Source organism: Tympanuchus pallidicinctus, unplaced genomic scaffold, assembly GCF_026119805.1.
Source record: "Tympanuchus pallidicinctus isolate F22 unplaced genomic scaffold, pur_lepc_1.0 scaffold5, whole genome shotgun sequence".
Taxonomy (NCBI): Eukaryota; Metazoa; Chordata; class Aves; order Galliformes; family Phasianidae; genus Tympanuchus; species Tympanuchus pallidicinctus.
Window position 1 is genome coordinate 12,777,161 of NW_026294769.1, and position 17,840 is coordinate 12,795,000.

The 17,840-nt window shown below is 40.6% G+C and overlaps 1 protein-coding gene across 1 annotated transcript in view; it reads left to right on the forward strand.

Annotated features, from left to right (window-relative positions):
• The window catches only part of INO80C (INO80 complex subunit C), a 32,958-nt gene extending 17,971 nt beyond the window's left edge, over window positions 1-14,987 (forward strand). Inside the window, exons 2-5 of the mRNA XM_052704381.1 lie at window positions 1,828-1,938; window positions 4,679-4,790; window positions 6,483-6,550; window positions 10,974-14,987. Of these exons, the coding sequence (XP_052560341.1) occupies window positions 1,828-1,938; window positions 4,679-4,790; window positions 6,483-6,550; window positions 10,974-11,105 (423 nt within the window). The 3' untranslated portion in view covers window positions 11,106-14,987. The remainder of the gene's footprint in view (window positions 1-1,827; window positions 1,939-4,678; window positions 4,791-6,482; window positions 6,551-10,973) is intronic.
• The last annotated feature ends 2,853 nt before the right edge of the window (window positions 14,988-17,840 follow it).

Genomic DNA, 17,840 nt, shown 5'->3' on the forward strand with positions numbered 1-17,840 from the left:
GTAACACAGTTTATAAACATCTGTTTGCATTTCTTTTGTTTCTGTGACAGTCATTGCCTTTTGATATTGTCCTCAGCAAGGGAAGAATCAGATTTTGCTACAGGCTTCAGTGTTCCTTCCCTGCTGTTACTATGACAGTATCCCTTGCAGCGTGGGCTTACAAAGTACCAGCTGTGGTTTTGAAAACAGGTCATTCCTATTCGTATATTTTATTTTAATAAGATGTTAGATACATGACCATTTTACCTGACAGCTTCTTTTCTTTGAATATGTAAGAGCTCTCTTTGCTGTATTACAGTATGTTGAGTAACTGATGTATTTCCCCAAACTAGAGTTCAGTTCGCATAGTTCCTAATCCTGTAATTACTTATGCGTGTAGTTATGAATACAAACACTTCCTTTGTAACCACATGGAGAAGGACATGCTTAATTTATAAAGGAGTTGATAAACATGAGGGAAATCAACTTTTTACACGGGTAGATAGTGATAGGACAAGGGGGAATGGTTTTAAATTAAACGAGGGGAGATTTAGATGAGATTTCAAGGGGAAGTTCTTTTACTGAGAGAGAATAGTGCCCTGTCCCTGGAGGTGTTTAAGGCCAGTTGGATGGGGTCCTGGGCTGTCTGATCTAGTACTTGATCTAGCAGCTGGCAACCCTGCCTGTGATGGGGGAGGTTGGAACTTGATGATCCTTGAGGTCCCTTCCAAGCCAAGCCATTCTGTGATTCTGTGCTGGCTCGAGGACCTTGCTGTGTAGTCCCAAATTCTAATGATACTCCCATATTCGCTAATAATAATGATCCTTTTTTTTTCTCCTACTTAAGAGCATGTATTAACACAGAAAGTTTTGCAGCGCAGATTTTCATGGAAAAACTTTTTTTGTTTTAAGTATTATCTATCTAAAGGCAGAGAAACATTTTAAACATCCGTTCAGTAAATCTTGATTTAGCTTTTAGTGAAGCTTTTTGTTCGTTAAGAAAAAAGAATCAAAGTATGAAATCGTATTGGTTGAACTACTGACTCTGTGGCAGAATTCTCATTGGCTTCAATACAGATCAGGATTTCACTAGCACATTTAAGTATGTAGAGTGAGCACGTTCTGGTTAGCATAGACTTGTAGGGTGCTCATAAAAGAACAGCACAGAATCAGCCATGTAGAAATATCAGAAATCGGTTGGACTGTCACACAACTTTCTTAGCTTTCCAATCACACACATTCTCCCACTGCTCTTCCTGCTGAATAAATAAGCAATAGAGAATAGCCTAGAGAACACCTACCAGTATCCATGTAGCTTTTGGGAGGTTTGCTTATAAAAATAATACATATAATAAAATCTTTTTTTTTTCCCTTCAATCCTTGCTCAAGCATGACCGAAGTCAAGGATGCAGAATAAACTGATTCCTCAGTTATTCTTTAGAATCTTGAAAAGAAACAACTCTTTATAAATGTTATAATCTTTGTTACTACCAGTGCTTTAATACCGAACACTCTGATACATCCAGCACACACTTGGGCTATTTCTGGTTTCACATTTCGGTCTTGCACTTCATAGAGATGGCTTTCATTAATACTGAAATCAAACCAATGCTGTTTTTAGTCAGTAGCCTTCAGCCACTCTATTCCTTTTCTCCTCTTTATATGTCACTGTAAAGTACTCTACAACTGCTGTGTCATACATCCCCACTGCTGTCATTGCCATGCAGCATCTTTAAAAGATTCAAAAGAAACAGGCTGAACAGCAACAGGTTGGTAATAAAGCAGATGTGCAGCCTTTGGTTGAACTTGCTTGCAGTAACAAGCAGTAAGCCTGAGTTCTTTTTTCAGAGTGCAGGTGGAGAGGTCATGAATGAAAATAAATTTCTGAACACAGACTCCAGCACAGGATCAGTGGAAACAGCCGTCAAGCCGTTACCATTTAAAGATCCAAACTTCATTGTAAGTATACAAACAGTCTGAAATTCTAAACTCTTCAAATAAAACCCTGCCTAGATTTCTGTTTAACCACATTGCTAATGTAAATATTAAGAAAGTCAGCTTTACAGCCAAATAAAAGATGGGCAATTCTTTAGTAACTCACCTCAAGTCCACGGCACGTTATGGTCTGAAGTACATATCATATTAGAACATGAAAGTGGCAATCTTTCAGAGGGAGAACTACTGTATTAAGTTCTGGAACAGAACTTGCTAGATTAAGGTAGGTGAGGAAGTCTTACAGTGCAGTATCTCACAAATTAGCAGAACTAGAAGGCACTATTTATACCACTGTACATGTAGAAATCCCACCTCATAGATCCTAACCTGGGGAAGCTGCAAAATAATTGAACTGAAACTCAGCCACCTAGTCATTAGTGGCTGGCATTTTGCTCCTCTCCTATTCCCTGAAACTGTGACAGACCTGTGGTGTCTGCGCCTGCAGTAATTGCTAGATTTAGAAGCAAATGTTGTGTGCTCCCCAGAAGCCTTGTCTTCCAGCGTTCAGAAATCGTGTGAACCCTGACAGCTGATGAAATACAGCCTGCTAAAACAATGTGAGATTGAAATTGGGGAGAAGTCGAAGGAAGGCTAGAGCTAGTCATGCTATCACTGCTGGGTTTGTTTTTAATATCTTGCTCTGCCAGGGCCAACTCACTGGCACAATGTACTAATGCTTTCTAGGCAAGCAAACTTCTCAGACTGCTGGTTTTAAGCCAGTACTTAGAAAGTAGGATTTTATCCCAGATTTAATTTTGTATGAATAAGAGGCAATATCCTCAGCATAAAACCTGAGTAATCAGGCTTCACACTGCTCACTAAGCAAGGCTTTGGCAGGGGGTGTAAAATTCATCTCTGACTTGCAAGTTGCTATGTGCCTGCTTTACAGACTTCCATCACAAGAAGAGCAGTCAAGGAAACAACTGCGTTCTTGATTCATGCTCATTCTCCAGTGAGCATCTCTGGGAAACTGGGTTTAGTGGAAAAGCTCCATTTGTGCCCAGAGGCACTCCACATAGCTTCCCTATAGGATTTAAATTGCCTTAAGGCATGCTGAGCCTTCAATTCTTAGAGGGACATCCCCATTTCCGAGGAGGCAATGCAGAAGTTTGCGTGCTTGAAATTGTAGTGAATGTACGGGGCCTTTAACAACTGCTTCGACACTGATAGGCAGTTATAATAAAATGTCATCATCCTGAATACAGTCAATAATTTGAGAAGAAATGTATTGAGGTTTAACTGTCCTTTTGTCTGTATGAACTGTTAACGACAATTTGGATTATTTTCTTCCAGCCCAATTTACCTTAAACAAAAGAAAACAAGTCAAACATCATCCATCTCTTAACGTGCTTGCTTTTTATTGGCCTCACCCATACCTCTAAACAGGTGTTACGCAGAAACATGATAGAGATTACTCTGTAAGCATTGAACTTCTGGTTAACTTTTCAGAGGACAATGCTTCCTTTTTCTTTTCATTATGGATGAGAGACTCAAACCAGTAGCAAAACTTTGTGGCCTGCTGAGGTTGGGTGAAAAATAATGGCTGTGCAATGATTTGGGGGGAAAATTCATGTAATGAATTTGTACTAGGAACGTGCTGGTATATCTGTTTCCATCTCATATTGCAGCAGCCTGTTTTCAGTGGCTGCTACTAAGGTGTTACTCTCAGAGCAACGTTTGCATGTACTTTCTGTAGTAGATGTGCATTGCCAAAACAGATACATCAACAGCTCATGAACATTTTTTCTGAATATATCTTACATCTATGGAAAACAGCTTTCTCATTGAATCCTTTCTGCTATCATTCTCAGCAGTTCAGCAGCCTAATTTATAAACTAATCACAGCAGAAGTGCATTAGCAGAAAGAACTTTGCTGAGTTTTGATGAGACTGAGGTGGCAGGTAGTAATTATTAACTGCGATAACTACAACTCCCCACTTCTGAGAACAGTTTCTGTTCTGAAATAAAGCTGTAAATCTGTGTCCTTTGATCATTTAGAAAAAGTACAGTATATTGTGCATCTTCTGTCTCTGGAGGAGCATAAATAAATTACTTCGCATTCCATTTAGTAAGCGAAACCAGCACTATAGCACCAGCAGCAAGCCTTCTGCGAGCATAGCTTTCAAAATGCAAAATTGCCTCAGCAGCCAGTATTCCATTTATTACTCCTTTTCTATCCCTCTATCATTTGAAAGAAAAATAAAATTTCCAAAAAGCTTCTCATATCATTCATTACATTTTGCAAGCTCAGTTATGTTTTCTACAGTCGCGGATTACTCAAACGAGCTGGAGCTGCACCTGTACTGTGCCATAAGAAAGGGAGAGACAATTTAGCCGTGTAATCACAATTTCAGACACAAGTTCATAGTATGCGTTCTAGTGTGATGGGAATTGCATACAGAATCCTGTAATCTCAGGCTAAACCTAACCACATTCATTTTCTCTTTCCCTGTAAAAAGCAGATTTTCATTTCCCTCAGTTAATCCTAAACATATAGTAGCGCTTTGACAAGGTCCAAAAAGTCTTTGTTTTTCTTGCAACTAAGATTAAAGGGTACAGTATATTAGTCTGCTGATGAAATAAGTGAGGATAACAAATGGTTCGTTACAAGGTGAGATGTATCTAAAAGACTATGAAGTAGAAGTATCATGCTCTGAAATGGTATTCTGTATTTTTTCTCTGAACGTCATATTTTTAATTCTAGCACTCCAGCATTGGTGGAGCAGCAGCTGGCAAGAAGAACAGAACTTGGAAGAACCTAAAACAAATTCTTGCTTCTGAAAGGGCATTGCCATGGCAACTAAATGATCCTAGCTGTAAGCTGCTTAGACGCTTTGCTTGTATTTATAAATAATAAAATCCAGACAAATAACTTTGTAAAAAGTGAACCTGAGCTGTTTCATCAGTGAATGCAGTATCCTGCTTGAATGGGGTCCATTTCAGACTAGCCTGATCACACAAGGGCCAAGGGAAAAGTAAGGTGACAAAAATGATTTGGAGTGTTGTGAAGAAGTTTGGATACATCTCGGGAATGAGTTCTATGTGAGAAGTGCATTTATCAGAGCCAGGTTAGAAACTTCTTGTTCCCATTGCGTTTTTGTCACCTCTTCTCTGCTGAGGAGCTGCCTGCATGTCTCATGAAGGTATATCTGCACACCAGTAGCTGCTGCTTCATTAGCTCTGTTGAAACTATTATCAAGTGAGATTCTGCTAGCCACATACACATGGTAGCAGAGTCCTCAGCCCAAGCTTTCTATCCAGCTCCTTACCCAGATTCTTGGAAGACTTAAGTCCTACATCCCCTACTTAGTTCAGCACAGTTCAGACAACACTATTAGCACTCCAGATTACAGCCAGCTTGCGTAAAACCACAGGAGCAGAACTAAAGCACTACTTTTAATCTCAATGTACTTCAAGGCAAGTTGTAAAGTATGATATTATTGAATTTAACTGGAGGTAGAATTCATTCCTCAGATTTCATTCAAGCAACTAGAGGCATCTCTGAATTGGGCAGGTGCATATACATGTTGTCATAACTTGCCATTTTTTAAAGTGTTTTAGATGCAGCTGTTACAGAAGAGTGTAGGCTACTGTGTGTGCCTGCCTATTGTAGCCCACAGACTGCTGATTTCTATTAGCTGTTATTTGCAACAGTAAATTTAAGGGCTTTTTTAAGAGGGTGGCAAAAGAAATTCACTTGCATATTTAAGAACAGCTGTCCGTACAATTAATATCTTTTGGATTATAGGACTATGATTTGACATGGATGGAGAGTTTCAATTTATCACAGCAGCCAAATGAGTTGCAAAGGAGTTCAGTAAGGAGTAGAGAAATGAGCCGGGTACCAGATAGTTTTGTAAACATTGAAAATCAGCAATTTAACTACTTAGCCATGCCAGTCATATCTTAAACACTCATATCTCATAAATGAATGAGACTAGGTATCTAAAGGGCATCAGAGAACAGCAATTTCCATCAGTTAATTTAAACATTCAGACAATTTTCTAGGTCATTGACTGGGCTTAAAGTGGTACATGCTTAAAGATTTAGCTGATTTAAAAGATTACGTTGCTTTTCTGGATTACAGCATTTCAGAGCTACAATCTTGAGCAGTGTTTCATGGTCTTAACATATAGCATGTGTGCAGTAATGGCTATCTGCTATTCTCTGCAACTGACTGCAAGGGAATTCGTTCAGACTTGGAGGAAATCAGCACACTTTAAATAGCTGTATTGCATTTCCTTCTGCAGAAAAAAAGAAAAATGGAACAGAATGGAGTTCTGTTTACTGAACTCTTGCATTACTGAAGTGAGCAGAATCAGGCTGTTCCTTACAGCACTACCAGGCTGAATGTTTTCAGAGTTGATTCTGCTTCACGGTTCTTTGCTGCTTTAACAGATAGCTCAAATCAAACCCACTGTTTTAAATATTTGTTCTCTCTTCACATTCTGGGTTTTCTTTTTAAAATGTGTGTAGTATACTGAACTTATCCTTTTGTTTCCCCCTAGACTTTAGTATTGACGCTCCTCCATCCTTTAAGCCTGCAAAGAAATATTCAGACATTTCAGGACTTCCAGTAAGTATTGTATTTTTTTCTCTTCAAAATTGGCATTTAACTTTCGACAATTAAATAAACTGGTACATGCCTCTGCAAGAAACATACATGCTGAGGCTGCTGTTCAGTCTTGCGCTTAATAATTGTCCTGTGATTTAGGGCCAAACCCCAAATACTATCCCAGCATCTCCAAGTCCTCAGGATCTTAAGAGATGCCAGGGCAGCTTAAATACCTCGCGCTGCCAGCTGGCTCCTTTCACACCACTTCCCAGCTGTGGAGTCTGCACTGGTCCCCATCCCTCTCAACTCTGCTTTGTTACAATGAAAGCTGGCACCCCATATTCTCCATGACTTCAATTTTGCCAAGCTTTAAGCACACACTCTGAAGCTTTCCATGCTCAGTGTTTTCCTGAGTCTTGTTTTTTTCACTGTAGCTTTTTGGGAAAGTATCAGAAAGATGGTTAAGCAACCTCCCAAGAACAAGATTATGCAAAATGTTATCGGTCTTCACAGGTTGAAAAAAAATGTTAGCATTACTCACTAACTTCCTTTCAAACACATGGGCATGGATTTTCAAGCATTTTGAATAGCCCCACGCTGCAGTGCTGGAACTTGGAGTTTTGCAGATAGGTTGCTTGTGTGTCACAGATAGGCTCCTTCACACGCTTTTGTTGTTTAAAAACAAAACAAAAACCTTAACTTGACCTTAATTATGGTTTAATTATGGTTTGCACGTGCTCCAAAAAGTCAAGGCAGTTGCAGTTTGGCACCTGAATTGTTAAAAGAGTCTGTTGGTACAAAACATGAGTCAAGTCCCTGAATTTTGCCCAACAAACGTTTTGTATCTGCTGCTGATACTGTTCCTGTTTTACTTAAAACAGGTGTTAATAACAGTAACTTTTCACTTTGCCAATACTCAGGTTTACATCTTTTCAGTGATTGATTACGCAGAAGCCTATGCATTTACTACAACAGAAAAGAATAGGAAGGTTGCAGTTTAGACTATAGAAAGTACTAAGTAATGGTTACACTAAATAACTACAACTACAAGAACTTTGTAACTTCAAATAGCCTTATACAGACTCTCTGGGTCCCTTCCCTCAGCTGAATCCCTACTAGGGCACTATCCCACCTCACAGAGATGATGTTACCTCATAGGGATGCCTGTAAATGGTATGTTGATGTATGTTAACACTATAAAGCTCCTTATAAAGTTAACAGTTCCACCTTCAGGGTGAGATTTGAGCGATGTGCATCAGCTGGCAATATTCACTGTATGGTGCAGATAAAACAAAGGATTAAACGCATTCTTACTGAGTGGGCACCTTGCATTCTGTGTACCGAATTAGATAAAAGTCCCTGTTGGGAAAACAATGGGTGAGCACTTAATTGAGGGCTGCCTGAGAGTGGATTCACAGCACAGGGGACCAAAGAACAGCTGTAGAGCCAACAGTAATCCTTCACATCCTAACATTTGAGTTTTTGATTTGACAACATCTATCATCTTTGACTTTTTCAAGTAACACATTTAGAAAAGCCTCCTAGGAGGTGGCATGTTCTCAGCTCTGCCTCCAAACATGATTTGGAAGGGAAATGAGTTGCTTGGATTGAGGCTGTAACCCACTGTTCAAAAGGAAATGGGAAAACAAGATCTCCCTCTTTTTCCTCTGCTCTCAGCATTGCTTTGCAAGTGGCATTCACAACAGGTGCTGTTGAAACTGCAACAGCACCTCTGCTGGGCTTAAATGGGGCAGAAGGCATAAAGGATTGAATCCTTGTCTGCCCCATGTCCAAAGAACCAACCAATTCTTCCCAGCACCAGCCTTTGATGGGTTGCAAAGCCAGTCAGTCATCACAGCTACAGCAAGATGAGGGTGCAGGTGTAAGTGAAGAGTGTCCCTGACAGCTAAGGGGCAGGCTGGCCACTGGAAGCAGACTTCTACTCCCCAACTTTCCTTTACTAGCTTTTGCTTTCAGTCAGTGATCTACACATTGTTCTATATTAACTATTGAACTTAGTGTAAATAATCTCCATTCTGTAAGATTCCATTCAGTGCTGGTTTTGTGTTTTTTTTTTTTTCCTCTGGCCTTTCCACTTAAAAAAAAAAAAAAATTCCACCCTCGAATCGCAGTGTGGCTCATTTTCTATTTTATGCAGCTTGTGAGGTTACCCCAGACTCTGGTAAAAAATACCATGTTTAAAAAAAGGCTTTTGTGTTGAGAAAGATAACTGAGACAGTGTGTCCTCTAAATTGCTGAGCCAGAAATGTTGCCTAAGAAGCACTAAATTTATTTTGAAGATTTCTACTAAGAAGATATGTGGAGTAATAGAATATCTTAGAAATCTAGTATAAGAAGAATGTCCTGATATTTTCTATTTAAAATCTGAAAGCCTTTGTATAAGATTGTATTTTGTATGGGAATGTTGGATTCCCCGTGGAGAAAGAAAAAAAAAAAAAAGTAAAATAAATTCCTTAGCATTACTCATTTAGGAAAGAATTAAATGGTCTAGCAGGTACAAAAAAAAGAGAAGTGCATTAAAATACTCTCATCAGTACATCTGCAGTTATATTAACTGCCACAATTAAATGCTATTGATTCTCTTCTCTTTCTCTGTGTAACACAAATGGAATTAAATTTACCATTGGTCTAAGCAGAGCAGCCAATTTATCTTTGTAAAGCAGCCTAGAACTCAAAAGCTATTACCTACTATATTGACATTACAAAATAAAACTACTATTTCCAAAGTTGCAAGATGAGTATTTAGATATATTAACATGCAAAACACAGTAATTCAATGTAGAGCAGATTTTAAAAACTTCAAATATTTGAACATCTCTTCCTTTTTACTATAGAAACAGATCAAGATAATTTATTGTATTTGAAGAGCACATATTTGTGGTCTTTGACTTAACTTTAAAGTACAGCAGAGTTCTGTCTCTGTAAAATCCTCTTCACTTTGCTATTGCCTTGTAGTTTTTGCTGAAGCACTAAGTTAAGTTAGTGACACTGTACGTTAGTTGCCAAACTACGCATACGTCATGTTAACGTGTGCAATCAGTGCAGCCCAGTGTGAAGTATAAGAATGGTGAAGGAATGCCATAATTTTAACATTGGTTGATGTGCAACACAAATTACAGATACAGTTTGGCCAGTCTATTACGGAGTCTTGCACTTTGGAGAAGCAGCCTGCTTGCTTAGCTTTTCTTTAGATACCTAAGGCCAAATTTAAAATGTGAAATAAAAGTAAATTAACACCTGCTATAGCCATAAAGTTACCACCAGGAATAAATTTACTTCTAATGTCCTAACTTTGCCATTTGTCTGGAAATGAATTGATGGCTTGCCTGCTAGCTGCCTACGTTTAATTAACCTTATAGCATTTCTTTGTAACGAGACATGCTACAAATAACACCTCATTTTCTGCTAAGCCTTATCAGGCCAGACGATTACCTGAATTGTTCCACGCTCAACGTATCCTTTCCATCCTAAAACTGGTGGAAGGCTGTGTGCTGTAACACTGTAACACTTTGTGCCTTCCTGGCCTTTTCGGCTTCACTAGCAGCGTCTCAAGAGAGTTCAGCTGCCTGTGCCTCACCACCAACTCCCATTGAGGAAAGGAGCACAGGACACTTGCGGGGCATTGGCACTTTGGAATATAATGGTAACATGTCGCTGCTGTCTTGGATGCTGAAGGTGGAGAGAGGGTACCTTCAAGCCTACCATCCTCCAGCCCGGCCTCCTGTGCTGCTCTGAGTCCATAGGAGCTCAGGGTTTCTGTAGCGACAGGGAAGGGGAGAGGATGGAATGAGGTTGGCGCCGCTCCCAGGCACTCGAGACCCAAATGCAGCAGAGGATATGAGCCCAAGGCTAGCTGGCCAGGCTCTATCCTGAAAACAGATGACTCCAGCAAAGCAAAGAGTGGAGTTCAAATTTCTTATCAGTTCAGTCACAGCACCATAAGCTGAGACTCTCTTGCTTTAGCAACCACTTTAAAGTAAATTAAAAGCTAAGTTGTATGGAGGAAGAGAAAAATCAGTCCAAAGCTATCCAAGCACCCATAATTCAGCCTCTTTGTTGGGCAATTTGCTGGCAGCAGCCTGATTGTTTGGAGAGCTGCCTTGGGAGAGACTGCACAAGGCACAGAGTTGCTAGGGTGAGTTTGGAGAGTTGGGGAATTTCTTTTGCAGTGTTTTGGATGAGACTGTTCCAGCCCTCTATGATGTTTAAAGCTTTTCTAATGTGACTTTATAGGGGTTAGTTAACTCCTCATAAATTTTGACGAGGAAGAAAACATACAAACTTTTGGTCACATGCTAGAATAGCAGCACTGTTACTAAAAAAAAAAGTCAGTAATTTCTGGTTTCATAATTATGTGTTTTATTAGAGTATTTTGATTAGAGATTTTATCTGAACACTATCTTCTCCACTGTTTCTTTTCCAGGCAAATTACACAGATCCCCAGAGCAAGCTGAGATTTAGTACTATTGAAGAATTTGCCTATATTCGGATGCTGCCTTCAGATGTGGTTACAGGATACCTGGCTCTAAGGAAAGCAACGAGCATTGTTTCCTGAAAAGACCAAGTATTACTGTGTGTCACCTCTGAAATGGTGCTAGGTTTGAGAATTACGACAGAGACTGCCTGCAGGATTGAGGTTCCTTCAAACTCTCCATTGATATTTACATCTGGAAGTTGTTGATGACACACGGATTTGAATGAACATGTGGATTTAATTCTGACAAATACTTACATTTGTTACTTTTCCATTTTGTAAGCAATCTGGTTTGGTGGCCAAGGTAACTTAAGACCTTAAGGACATGGATCGGCACCATAATGTCCAAGTTATATGTAATTTCTTTAGAGACAGGGTTTCATTCCCACTCTATTTATAAAGTACTGATCTGGCTCAGAAGAATAAACAGCCAGTTAAATAAAGGAAAAAGTTCCAAGACATTCCAGCTTCCAAGACCTGCCTTGCAGATGTGCTTTCCATTTGGCTATGAAGAAGCTCATCCCACCTGTAAAAATCCAAGTTAACATACCAGCTAAGTGCTGCTATTGGGATGAATGCTTACGGTACAGAGCAATGTGAACAGCTTCACATTGAAGCTTCGTTGAAGAACAGACAGCATACATAAAGGTGGACTCAAAGTCATTTAAAATATCTTTATGAGTATGTATAATAGACTCAAACCACACCACCAGGAAACTCTTAGTTGTGACACTCGGTATTTTTTGAGTGCTTCCTTCCCAACTCAACTGTTCTGCCTCTGCTAGTTGGTTCATTATTATTACTAATCAGTACAGAAAAAGTACTCATTTCCCAAACTTTTTAGGAAAGGATGCAATAATAGCAGGAATTCCTCTGCCAGCAGCATTCTGGCACTCAGATAGTCTTCAACAAGGCAGGACCTCCTAGATGAGGGCACTGACCTTTGCACTCTGAAGTAACAGGAGAGTACGTGAGAGCAACTGAAGGTCAGAGAAAGGAGAAGGAAGGAGAGCTCAGCCTCTTGCTGGGGGCTGACAAGTACTTGCTGACATCAGAAACAATCATGATTTCCTGAAACTAAGCTGGGGCGGACGCGGGCAGTCCTTACTTCATCCAAGTTCCATCATGGACATCGTGACATTATGCAGGTCCCTTCTTGGAGGGCACAAGGAGCACACATGGGGACTAGTTAATGTCTAAACTGCATCTTCAATGCACATTTCTATAGCAGTGATAATTATTGGAACAGACGTTTTCTCATTGAAAGAATAAATAACAGTAGTTTAATCTCAACTCTAAAACAGGAAAAATAGCTTAACAATGGGGTACATTGTTCAGTGAATGTATGTGGGACTCATTCCTTGTTTTTGGTGATCTAATATTTACAACAACAAAATAATTTGAAAAGTCTTTGACATGCTTACAATAGATCTGTCAAAGATCTGGATACCAGATAATGCTGCAAACTGTATCACAGAACAAAAAATAATAGGACAGGATATTTTCCTTCATGCCAGTAGGCATCCAAGCCACATTCTCTTTGCATTTGAGTTTTATAATGGCTATTTTAATAGAAGATAAGTTTATAAGATAAGCTTAACATGAATATGAAAAGCAAATGCAGAACTGCTCTAAGATCACTTCTGCTTTAAGTAAACAGACACCAGCTTAGAAAATGAGATTTCACCATCTTATTCTCTCCCACAAATATTTTCAGCATTCTTTGAGAATGACTGTTTAGGAGCACAGGCTCCCTCCCTGTCAGACGTGTTCCAGGCACTCCTGCACTGAATGCAAAAGTGTTACTTTTCTCAGCTAATTTCTACTGAACGGTCTTCATGCAATCCATTTTCAAAACCTAAGTGTCTTGATGAATTGGCATCACATAAGTAAACGTGGCTCTTAGGTTTGGCAAAAATGTTATCGACTCCTCAGTGCTTTCTAGCCATGCCATGGTTACTGGATTCCCATCTCACTCCTTGTTTTTAACTTTGTTTGCTGCAGGCCCTCTTTTCTTGGTGTGCAGCACTCCACTCACTGTGCAGCATTCGTTTAAAGTCAGCCACTGAAACCATGCAATTTTACACTGATCAACAGCAGTTTACTATGTGCAGCAGTTAAAAGGTATTTGTTTGAGCAGGAAAGTGAGAACAGAAAAGATCCAGTAGCCAATGTGTTGATCAGTCCAACTAAGTTCTTTTTGGGAATAGTTTTTGGGCTGCTGCTCTCATCAGTGGCTTCTGGGAGAGAACTGCGCAACAGCAGCATTGCTGTACAGAGCAGAAAATATGGATAAGCGAAGAGCTACTCTGCTACTGATTATTTTTGAAGTATGTATTATTGTCAGCCTCAGAAGAAGTGAAAATTGAGACGTGCATTTATATTTAAAAGTAATTCCAGGACATAAATGAAAGAAACTGAATTTAAATTGCAGAGAAGACTAAAGAAAGACATTCAAAATGACAAGCAATGACAAATACCATTTCAGACATTGGGAAAATATGTTTCGACAAATACTGCTGACACACGTGTAAAGTGAAAAAGCCAGCAGTCACAGCAGTGACCAATCTGTTGATGTACAGATATCACTGCCTAGAAAGTATCACCTGGGTATGCTACATACTACAGACGTGGATGGCTTCAGCCTGCAGTTTGTGGGGCAGCGATGCTGGCAGCAGCATTTCCAGAGGGAAGGCGTGTGCTGCAGACAGCTGAGAGCAGCAGCTTCCCCAGCAGCCATGGCTGCTGCCTCCACCCTTCCCATCCCTTTCCAGATGGGAGAGCAGGATTGCCTCGGCTCCTTCCTTGCTGCTTCCCTGCTAGTCTGTACAGTAGTTCTGTGCTTGAAAGCTCCCTGCCTCTGCCTTTTCCCCTGCCTTAGCCCCATATCCTGAAGATCACCAAAGTGCAATTTAGAGAGGCACTGCTCATTTTGGAGCCCTGCTGTTTCACTGTCCCATATTCCCATTTTCTCTTCTGGAAGCATTGTAGAACCCCATAGCATTGCTCCATATAGTCTTCCACAGATAAGAGTAGCAGGTGTGTGCAGGGAGACATGCCTTCATCTTTTTTGACGGAGACCAGCAAGTCTCAAAGCTCTTACAGCACAAGGTGACTGAAGTAAGTGCAAAGCAGAGGACTCTGCACTGGCGAGGCTGCACCTTGAGTTCTGCATTCAGTTTTGGGTCCCTCACTACAAGAAAGACATTGAGGCATTGGAGTGTGTCCAGAGAAGGGCAACAAAGCTGAGAGGGGTCTGGAGGACAAGTCTTAAAGGGAAGGGCTGAGGGAACTGGAATTGCTTAGTCTGGACAAGAGGAGGCTCCAGAGAGACCTTATTGTTCTCTGCAGCTACCTGAAAGGAGGTTTGGTGAGGGACTGTTGACCCTCTTCTCCCAGGTAATTGTGACAGGATGAAAAGTAACGGCCTTCAGTTGTGCCAGGGGAGGTTCTGTTTGGATATTTGGAAAAACTTCTTTGAAAGAGTGATGAGATGAGACAGTGGAACAGGCTGCCCAAGGAGATGGTGAAGTCACCGTCCATGGAGGTATTCAAGAACTGTGTGGATGTGGCACTGCAGGACATGGTCAGTGGGCATGGGTTGGTGGTTAGACTAGATGATCTTAGTGGTCTTTCCCAACTTTAATGACTCCATGACTTCTTAATAATGAAAAATATCAAAGTATAAATGAACTAGCTTAAGATTAAAAAGCTTTAGTAAATCCCTTCTATTAAGAATAAAGCTCAAACTCACTGCATAATTTTTTTTTTTTTTCCTGAAGATGTAAGGTAGTAAATTAATCCAACAATAATTTATTTCTAGAAAACTTAAAATTGCCTCTAATGTACGTGGTTTATGTACCCAGACAAAAGAGCACATAGCTTTTTCATTCTGAAACACTTCGGGGAAGAAACCTTACAGACGATGTTAGGTTCCAGGAAAAATAAAAACAACTGACAACTCACTTTGTGCTCTGTTAACCAAGAACAGTCAAGCGGTATTCTGCATTACTTCTAAACAGTTCAGTCGCCCCAGGATGGTGATACAGCTATTACTAGAATTTGCAGAAATCCATTATTTCCCTCATTTTAGTGTGTGTGTCGCAATTACAAACCACTTTTTCTCTGCTGGGTGGGTGGGCTTCAACAGAGTAATACATCATGCAATAAATCACTGAAGTCCATTTGATATCTGTAAGTGTTGCTTGGCTCGGTTTTCTGCTATCTGAGAAACTGTACTGAATGCAGTCTTTTCAGTTGATTACCCTATTGTAAATCACAGCCTACAGACAGCAATAGCAATAATCTCTTGGGAAATATAATAATAATAACTAACTGCTTAAACTACTGCTAAGTATGGCTTGTATAGTTGTATGTGGTTTAAGACCTCTGAGGTCACACACGTTAAAAACAGAACAGCATTTTCTCTGACACTGTAACCTAAAATCAATAATTGGTATATAAAACCTGAAGTGGCAGCAGACTAGATAATAAGTTGGTTCGGGCACTCAGCGTGTTTACTGTTTGCAAACACATTCTCTGGGCATTATCTCCTGCCAGCTGCTTGTGAGCGCTGTGCCTGTCACTTGGCTGCAGTATATCCAGCACAGCACTGCAGCCAGCTGCACTGGTTCATGGGCTATCCAAAGTCTTCTCCAGCATCCCAAATCTCACATGCAAATTTACTCTTATCTCAGGTGAAGAAATTGTTTACACCACGCGTTGCACATGCAAACAGTATCTCTTTTCTCTCTAAGCCTTGGCTCCAGAGCAAAGTTTGCATCAAACAGAGAAGTACTCTAAATGTACGAACTTAATGTTTCAACGTAGATCACACACCAGAAAGTTCTCAATGTAAAAATTTGGAATTCCTCAAGACTGCTTCCTACCTTTTAATGGGAGCAATGAGTAACAGGGAGTGTCTGAATTCAGGCTGTGATCACATCCATGTTCTAAAGGACAGCAGTTTTCCTACACTCTTGATTCACTTCTCCCAGGACATAGAGGTCATCACACGCACACATCACCTGCATACTGTGTTTCAGCTCACTGTGTGCACTGAGAGGACAGAGGGGACAGAATTAAGGATCTGTTAACATACTGCTCTGTTGACCAAATCCTCTTGGAAGCTGGGTGCTGGTAGTCCCTGCATGTTCACAAAAGAGAGGGAAGGAGGGACCCCATCCACACAGAAGAGTTTGTCTCTGCTCTGAAACCCGCTCAAACAATTAGAGTGGTTAATAGAGCGATGCCTTTAGGCCACTGCTGCTTACAGAGTGTCAAGAAACTGTACAGCATGCACTTCCCCTGCTCTGTGACTACAGCTCCATCCCTCACCAGGTGGCTAAGCCAACAAAGAACACAGAATACCCCAAGTTGAAAGGGGCCCACAAGGATCAAGTCCAACTCCTGGCTCCACATAGGACCACCCAAAAATCAAACAAACAAACCCTACATTTGAGAGCATTGTCCAGATGTTTCTCAAACTCCGGCAGCTCAGTGCTGTGACCACTGCCTTGATGCTTTGAGGAGCCTGTTCCAGTGTCTAACCACCCTCCAGTGAAGAGCCTTTTCCTAACCCAGTGGGGCTGAATATATGCAGGCAGACTCGTGAATGGGAGTCTGCCTTCCGGCTTTGGACAAAAATGCTCCCAACTGAAAAAAAAAAAGCTGGCAGCCTCTAGGAGCATCTCTGAGCAGCACTTCTTTCCAGGGAGACAACAGAGGCAGTGTGGGGTCTGATACTATCAGTAATAAAAAGGAAATGTCAGGACTTTCACCAAGTGCTGGACTTAGAATAGGGTAAATGGATATGCATTGGGATTGCAGAACAAACTGCCTTGTCAATATAAGGCTATGCCAAAGAGAAAAAATTATAAAATATATAAACTTTATAACATACTATAAAGTAAATTTATAAAATACTCTGTGGGTGATTCTTAATTCTGTGAAGCACAAATAGGACATTAGGGTGGCTTCATATTTGGAACAGAGAACGTAAGTAGATCATAACTCACTACTTCACACTGCTCCCTTCTGGAAGGCATGTCAGACACAGAGATGTAGAGCCAATGGCTGCCATCATTCTCGTGTACAAATGAAGCAGAGAGCAGCTTATAGGCATGAGCCTCGTTCTCCTCTCAAACAGCCTTTCGTTACTGAAGCCAATGGCAAAGCACAAGCAGCCAGATATTTGTTATCCTCCGTTTCTTGTACCAGGCTGTGCAAAACACCAGTGCTAAGAAACAAATACGAGCAATTTCCTCCCCTTCCCATGAGCTTTGTAAATTGAGAGTTAGTTATTGCTACCCTTCCAATGACACAGGAAATATTCCATGGAATTATGCTGGTTTGGTCCTGTGCTTTCATAACCCTTGGGAAATGGCATGTCAAACCCCTGCCTGTTTCAGGGAAATCTCATCTGCAAACAGTTTATTTCAGCAGCTGTCTCCACATTCTTCTAATTCATCTTAGGATGAATTGGAAGCCAAGTTCTCCACAGGCCTTGATGTGACCTTCTGAAGTACCATACTGGGACAGAGAATGCAAAAGCTATCTTCCCTGTATATTTCCTGGACACAATGCCAGTGGGACACGCAGACTGCTCTGGGGCAGTGACCTTCACAAGGACTGTTTATAGCTTCTAGAAAAAAAAAAAAAATAAGCCACATGGATGATTTCTGGAAAAAGCAATGGAACCCTGCTCTTTCACTCTTAACGTGCACACTTCGTTCACTGCACTTAGCAGCTTCCCAATTCCCTAACCCTTCTATGAGTTATGACAACAGAACAAGTGGGGACTGCACACTATTCTGG